This window comes from Orycteropus afer, unplaced genomic scaffold (assembly GCF_000298275.1).
Source record: "Orycteropus afer afer isolate SDZICR_OR568_19922 unplaced genomic scaffold, OryAfe1.0 scaffold00016, whole genome shotgun sequence".
Taxonomy (NCBI): domain Eukaryota; kingdom Metazoa; phylum Chordata; class Mammalia; order Tubulidentata; family Orycteropodidae; genus Orycteropus; species Orycteropus afer.
Window position 1 is genome coordinate 20,434,024 of NW_006921603.1, and position 7,870 is coordinate 20,441,893.

The window sequence follows — 7,870 nt, forward strand, 5'->3', positions numbered from 1 at the left end:
TCAACTTCTGTAGTGATACTGCCTCAGAAACCCAACGAGGGGTCACTATGAGGTAGATCCGACTCAATGGCAGTGTGTTGTATTTTTTGTGTATTATTAATAATAATAAACTCCATTTACTCATTCTACATTGATCCCCCACTAATCTATTCTAGAGAATGAGGACTTTAGATGCTCATATACTTGTCTCTTATCTCATTGTGATCAGATGTTCTTCTTCCTTTGTTGTCCTCACTCTGGAAGAGCCCATGCTGGTTCTTTTTCTTCATTGGTGTGATTCAACTCTAACTCCCTTCTCCACTCAGTTGCCAGCCTGAAGTGAGGAAAATGGTCCTTTCTCAGAATATAGGCACATTGCACTCTTAGTTTTCTGCATTACATTTAGAACTCTTTACATGATTTGAACTTTGAACACATGTCCACCCATACCAAGTAGAACCTGGCAAGTTCTGTAGAGAGGCGAGGGCTGAAGGAACTCAGAGAATCACTGCACACTGCTTTATAAGAGGTTTTTAATCTTTACCAAACTCCCTTCCAATTCTGAACTCTTGGAGTTAGAGTTGGACCTTGGAACCTCCTTCAGAAGAGACAGAGGGGTGACTATAATTCTGTAATTGTATTGGATGGGAGTTATTTGTTCTGGGAGACCAGCCATCAGCTGGAAAGTACTTTTTTATCCAGAAGGGTCATCTGGCTTTCAAACAAATTAAAACCTTCGTCATCCACCTCCTTGCCATCACCAACATGTCTGGACTGTGAGTAGCTGTACACCTTTAGAACCTCAGTACACAGCATTTATCAAAGACTTATTCTTAATAGGGAGCTCTGGTGGCATAGTACCTAAGGCATTTGACTGCTAACCAGAAGGCTGGGAGGTTCAAACCCATCAGCCACTCCTTGGAGGGAAGATTGGACAATCTACTTCCGTAGTGATACCTCCTCAGAAACCCAAGGCAGTGTTGCTATGAGTCTGATTTGACTTGACAGCGGTGAGTTTGGGTTATTTATATGTATATTTTTTGAATATGTAAGCAAAGTAGGATTCTGCTCCACTTTCTTTGATATAAGCAATGAAGTATTTTCTTGTAGTTGTTGTTATTATGTGCCATCGAGTCGGACCCGACTCATAACGACCCCCCCTTGGGTTTCCAAGATGGTATCACTATGGAAGTAGATTGCCCCATCTTCCTTCTGAGAAGTGGCTGGTGGGTTTGAACTGCCAGCCTTCTGGTTAGCAGTCAAGTGCCTTAGGCACTACACTACCAGAGATCCCTTTCTTGTAGTAAGGCTCCGTAATATGCCAGAATATTTTAAATTCTGTTTTTTAAAAGGCCCTGAAACAATATGCATATTAATATGCAGGTGAAGATGAAAAACTCTCCTTTCTCATGCTTAACACATGAATTATTTTTATTATTCCTTTCCTTTATTTCACTCACAGGAGAATTTAATAAAGGCTTGACATTGAGCAGACTAACAAAAGGCAAAAGAAGGAAATAACATGGAAAATAAGCAATATGAGAAAAGGAAAGTTGAGGGAAAACAAAATTCCAGTCCTTATTCTATTATCTGATTGGCTCTTTTAAATGTCCTTTAAAAAATTTTTTTTTCTTCTTCCTAGGAAAAAAGTGAATTTATGAATAATAATTGCAGTGAACAGGTCCTATATACTGATCCCATGATTACAGAGATAAGAGAAATTTTTCTCCCAGAAGAACACAAGCCCACAGACTACAAGAAAGGAAATAATACTGGAACCCAGGAGACGAGAGACTGCCTGCAAGAGTCACTACTCACCAATGCTCCAGTTGTGTATATCCCTGATCTCAACACTGGGTATAAACCCCAGATTTCAAACTTTCTTTCTGGGGGGAACCCTCTCACTAAGAATAATGAAACAGATTCTTCAACTCTTAAACCACCAGTTGATTCCTTGGATTTGGGAGAAAATTCCACATTAAGAAAGTATCCCAATTTTGTTTTTTCTGTCTCAAGTAGGAATTCTCTAGGCAATGTACTATTTCTCGAAGAATTAAGCCTCATTTTAAATCAAGGAGAATGCAGTCCTCATGACATGCAAAATTCAATAGAGAGGGAAAGCGTCACTGAAACTATTCCAGAACAGACCCTGCTGCCTGATGAGTTTGTCTCCTGTTTAGGGATCATGAATGATGAGTTGCCATCTATTAATCCTTATTTCCCACAAAATATTCTGGAAGAACATTTCAACAAGATTTCACTCTTGGAAAAATAGAGCTGTGTGGTCAAAATCAATATGGAAAAGCTGTGTTGCAATCTGAAGGGGGATCTTCCTTTCAATATAAATTAGATTCTTCCCTCTTTTCTAAAATATTGTTGTTGTTGTTGTTGTTATGTGCCGTCGAGTCAAACCCGACTCATAGCGACCCCTCCTTGGGTTTCCGAGGCAGTATCACTACAGAAGTAGGATTGCCCAACCTTCCTTCCGAGGAGTGGCTGGTGGGTTTGAACCGCCAGGCGTCTGGTTAGCAGGCAAGTGTCTTAGCCACTATGCTACCAGAGCTCCTTAGAGAATTAAAATCCAAAGAGGGACTATGCTTTGTGGTCACATAAAAACAGCAATATTAGAGAAACCTCATGTATTTTTTTTTAATTAAGGTATCTACTGTTTTCTCGGTATTTTCCCTCATTGCAAGGTGCAGAACAGCTCCCTCAGCTTCCTCATATGAAGAAAGAATAAATAATCTAAAATATGTGGTGATGTTATGGATTGAATTGTGTCCCCCCAAAGATATATCACAATTCTAACCTCTGGAACCTGTGACTGTGACCTTGTTTAGAAATAGGGTTTTTCTTGTGTTATCTGTTAAGTTAAATGAGGTCCCTTCTGGAGTAGGTTGGGTCCTGATCCTAATCCCTTCTGAATGGTGTTTTATAGAGAGTCACACACACAGGGGGAAGATAGATGGCAGGTGACAGCAGAAGCACATTTAGATGCATCTATAACAGTAACAAAATGCCAATGATTCCTAGAAACTAGAAGAGAGTCAAGGAATAGTTCTTTCAAAGCTCTCAGAAGGAATCATGTAGCTGATACCCTGATTTGGACCCCAGATGAAGGTCCAGAAAGCTTCACTCCATCCATGTTATTAAGGTTGATTCAATTTTGAGGTGGCAGCTCTTCCCCAGGAGGATTTTGAGTGCCTTCCAACCTGAAGGACTCATCTTTTGGCACTGTATCAGGCACTGTTTCACTACTATTCGTAAAGTTTTCAGTGGCTAATTTTTTCAGAAGTGGATCATGAAGTCCTTCTTCCTCATCTGTGTTAGTCTGGAAGCTCCACTGAAAACTGTCCACTATGGGTGACCCTGCTAGTTGAAACATAGGTGGCATAGCTTCCTACATCACAACAACATACAGGCTACCACAATATGACAAACTGACAGATAAGCGGTGGATCATCAGTAAACAGGTTCAAAATTCCTCCAGAGTCTGCAGGATCACTTCCTTAACTTCTTAAAGTCCTGGGCCATGTTCACCAGTGGCTCTGTGGCAAGAGTGTGCCTGTGTTTCCCGCTAGCCATCCATGGGACTGAAATCGGCAGCTTTGTCCTGGAGAGACATATATGCAGGTTTACCTTATTTCTCATGAATTCTAGTTGTTCCTTCCCTTTTCAATGTCATGTCCTTCTTTCCTTCCTGAAAACCTACCCTGTGACTTTAGGCTGAGAATCAGACACAAGAAACAGACAAAGGAGACTGCTTTACCAGCTGCTACAATAGCATACTGTCAAATCCCCTTCTCTGATTGAAACTTGACCAACACACCAAGTCTTGACAAAGCTATCTAGACCTAGGAACTCTTATTTACTGTTGGTAAGAGTGTATATAATGTAGCCATTTTGGAGAACAAGCTGCATGGTGTTGGCAAAGAATGCTGAAAGTACCATGGACTGCCAGAAGAACTAACAAATCTGTCCTGGGAGAAGTACAGCTGTAGTGCTCCTTGGAAGTGAGAATGGCCAGACTTCGTCTCACCTACTTTGGTCATGTTGTCAGAAGGGACCATTCGCTGAAGAAGGATATCATGCTTGGTAAAGTGGAGGGTCAGCGAAAAGGGAGAAGGCCCTCAATGAGATGGATTGGTATGGTGGCTACAACGATGGGCTCAGGTATAGCAGGGATTGTGAGGCTGGCACACAACTGGGTAGTGTTTTGTTCTGTTGTACATAGAGTCGCTCTAAGTGAGAACCAACTCGATGGCATCTAACAACAAGAACTACCTCACAATAAGTATTACATATACTGGGTCCAAAGGAGCTCTGGTGGTATAGTGGTTAAGGCAGATGACTGCTAAACAAAAGTCAGTGGTTCAAACCCATTAGCCGTTCCATGGAAGAAAAATGAGGCAGTCTGCTTCTATAAAGATTTACAGCCTTGGAAACTCAATAGAAGTCATTATGAGTCAGAATTGACTCAATGGCAATGAGTTTGTTTTTGGATACTTGGTCCAGCAAAGAGTCCTTTTGGTGCAATGGTTAAGCACTTGACTGCTAAGGAAAAAGTCTGTGATTTGAACCCACCAGCTGCTATGTGGGAGAAAAGACCTGGTGATCTGCTCCTGTAAAGACTGCAGCCTAGAGAACTCTATGGGGCAGTGCTGCTTTGTCATGTTGTTATGTTGTTGTCAAGTGCTGTCGAGTCGTTTCCGACTCATAGCGACCCTATGCACAGCAGAACGAAACACTGCCCGATCCTGCACCAGCCCCACAATCCCTGCTATACCTGAGCCCATCATAGCAGCCACCGTGTCAATCCATCTCGTTGAAGGCCTCCTCTTCTTTCATCGACCCTCCACCCTACCAAGCATGACATCCTTCTCCAGGGAATGGTCCCTTCTGACAACATGACCAAAATAGGTGAGACGAAGTCTGGCCATTCTCGCTTCCAAGGAGCATTCTGGCTGCACTTCCTCCAGGACAGATCTGTTAGTTCTTTTAGCAGTCCATGGTACTTTCAGCATTCTTCGCCAGCACCACAGCTCAAAAGCATCAACTCTTCTTCGGTCTTCCTTATTCATTGTCCAGCTCTCACATGCATATAAGGTGATTGAAAATATCATGGCTTGGGTTAAGCACACCTTAGTCTTCAAAGAAACATCTTTGCTCTTCAGCACTTTAAAGAGTTCTTTTGCAGCAGATTTGCCCAGTGCAATATGACATCTGATTTTTTGACTGCTGCTTCCATGGGTGTTGGTGGTGGAACCAATTAATATGAAATCTTTGGCAACTTCAATCTTTTCTCCATTTATTGTGATGGTGCTTATTGGTTCAGTTGTGAGGATTTTTGTTTTTATGTTCAGATGTAATCTATACTGCAGACTGTAGTCTTTAATCTTCATCAGTAAGTGTCTCAAGCCACCTTCACTTTCAGCAAGCAAAGTTGTGTTGTCTGCATATCGCAGGTTGTTAATGAGTCTTCCTCCAATCTTGATGCCACACTCTTCATATAGTCTAGCTTCTTGGATTATTTGCTCAGAATACAGATTGAATAAGTACGGTGAGAGATACAACCCTGGTGCATTCCCTTCCTGATTTTAAACCATGAACTATCCTCTTGTTCTATTTGAACAACAGCCTCCTGGTCTGTGTACAGGTTCCTTATGAGCACAATTAAGTGTTGTGGAATTCCCATTCTTCTCAATATTGTACATAATTTGTTATATCCACACAATGGAATGTTTTTGCATAGTCAATAAAACATAAGGAAACATCTTCCTGGTATTCTTTGCTTTTAGCTAAGATCCATATGACATCAGCAATGATATTCCTCATTCCACATCTTTTTCTGAATCCAGCTTGCATTTCTGGAGGTTCCCTGCCAATATATTGCTGCAGCTGTTTTTGAATTATCTTCAGCAAGACTTCACTGGCATATGACATTAATGATATTGTTCGATAACTTCCGCATCCTGTGGGATCACCTTTCTTTGGAATAGGTACAAATATAGATCTCTTACAGTCAGTTGGCCAGGTAGCTGACTTCCAAATTTCTTGGCATAGACAAGTAAGTGCCTCAAGTGTGGCACCTGTTTGTGGAAACATCTCAATGGGCATTCTGTCAATTCCAAGATTGTTCTTTGCCAATTCCTTCAGTGCAGCTTTGATTTCTTCCTTCAATACATTGGTTCTTGATCATATGCCACCTCCTGAAATGGATGAACATTGCCCAATTCTTTTTGGTACAGTGACTGTGTGTATTCCTTCCATCTTCTTTTGATATTTCCTGCCTGCATCATTCAATATTTTGCCCATAGAATCTTTTCATATTGCATCTTGAGACTTGAATTTTTTCTTCAGTTCTTTCAGTTTGAGAAATGCCAATGTGTTCCTCCCTTTTGGTTTTCTAACTCCAGATATTTGCACATTTCATTATGATTATTGACTTTGTCTTCTTAAGCTGCTCTTTGAAATCTTCTGTTCAGTTCTTTTATCTTCTCATTTCTTCCATTTGCTTTAGCTACTCTCCATTCAAGAGTAAGTTTCAGAGTCTTTTCTGACATCCATTTTGGTCTTTTTTTCCTTTCTTGCCTTTTAAATGACCTTTTGCTTTCTTCATGAATGACATTCTTGATGTCATCCCACAGTTCCTCTGGTTTTGGTCATTGGTGTTCAACACATCAAATCTGTTCTTTAAATGGTCTCTAAATTCAGAAAGGACATAATCAAGGTCATATTTTAGCTCTTGTGGAGTTGTTTTAATTGTCTTCAACTTCAACTTCAACTTGCATATAAGCAATTGATGGTCTGTTCCACAGTCAGCCTCTTTCCACAGATGCAGTCAATCTGATTCTTGTGTATTCCGCCTGGCAAAATCCACATGTATAGCCACCATTTATGTTGTTGAAAATGGTATTTACAATGAATAAGTCATTCATTGTAAATAAATTCTATCATGGCATCTCCAGCATCATTTCTATCTCCAAGGCCATATTTTCCATCTATTGATGATTCTTCTTTGTTTCCAACTTTGTGTTCCAATCACCAGTAATAATCAGCACATCTTGTTTGCATGTTTGGTCAATTTCAGACTGCAGAATTTAGTAAAAATGTTCAATTTCCTTGTCTTTGGCTCTTGTGTTGGTGTGTAAATTTAAGTAATAGTAGTATTAACTGGTCTTCCTTGTAGGCATATAGATATACACCTATTGCTGACAGCATTGTACTTCAGGATAGATCTTGAAATACTCTTTGTGACAATGAATGCCACACCGTCCCTCTTCAATTTGTCATTTTCACCGTAGTAGATCATATGGTTGTCTGATTCAAAATAGCCAAAACCAGTCCATTTCAGCTTGCTAATGCCTAGGATATTGATCTTTATGCATTCTATTTCATTTTTGACAACTTCCAATTTTCCTAGATTCATATTTCATACATTCCATGTTCTGATTAATAATGGATGTTTGCAGCTGTTTCTTCCCATTTTGAGTCATGCCTCATCAACCAATGGAGGTCCTGAAAGCTTTAATCCATCTGCATCATTAAGGTCAACCCTTCCCCAGTCATATTTTGAGTGCCTTCTGACCTGCTGGGCTCACCTTCTGGCACTATATTGGACAATGTTTCAGGGCTGTTCATCATGTTTTCCAGTAATATATCAGACAGTGTTTCCCTGCTATTCATAAGGTTTTCACTGGCTGAATCTTGGAGAAGTGGAAGGCCCCTTCCTTCTTCCAAGTCTATCTTAGTCTAGAAGCTCCTCTGGAATCTGTCTACCATAGTTGACTCTGCTGGTATTTGAAATACTGGTTGCATAGCCTCCAGCCTCACAGTAACACACAAGCCACCACAGTATAAAAAACTGACAGACAAGTGGTGGATGATCCAT

General features: G+C 40.5%; 1 protein-coding gene across 1 annotated transcript in view; it reads left to right on the forward strand.

Annotated features, from left to right (window-relative positions):
* The window catches only part of IL23R (interleukin 23 receptor), a 130,975-nt gene extending 128,721 nt beyond the window's left edge, over positions 1–2,254 (forward strand). Inside the window, exon 10 of the mRNA XM_007959338.1 lies at positions 1,622–2,254. Within this exon, the coding sequence (XP_007957529.1) occupies positions 1,622–2,254 (633 nt within the window). The remainder of the gene's footprint in view (positions 1–1,621) is intronic.
* Positions 2,255–7,870: the final 5,616 nt, after the last annotated feature.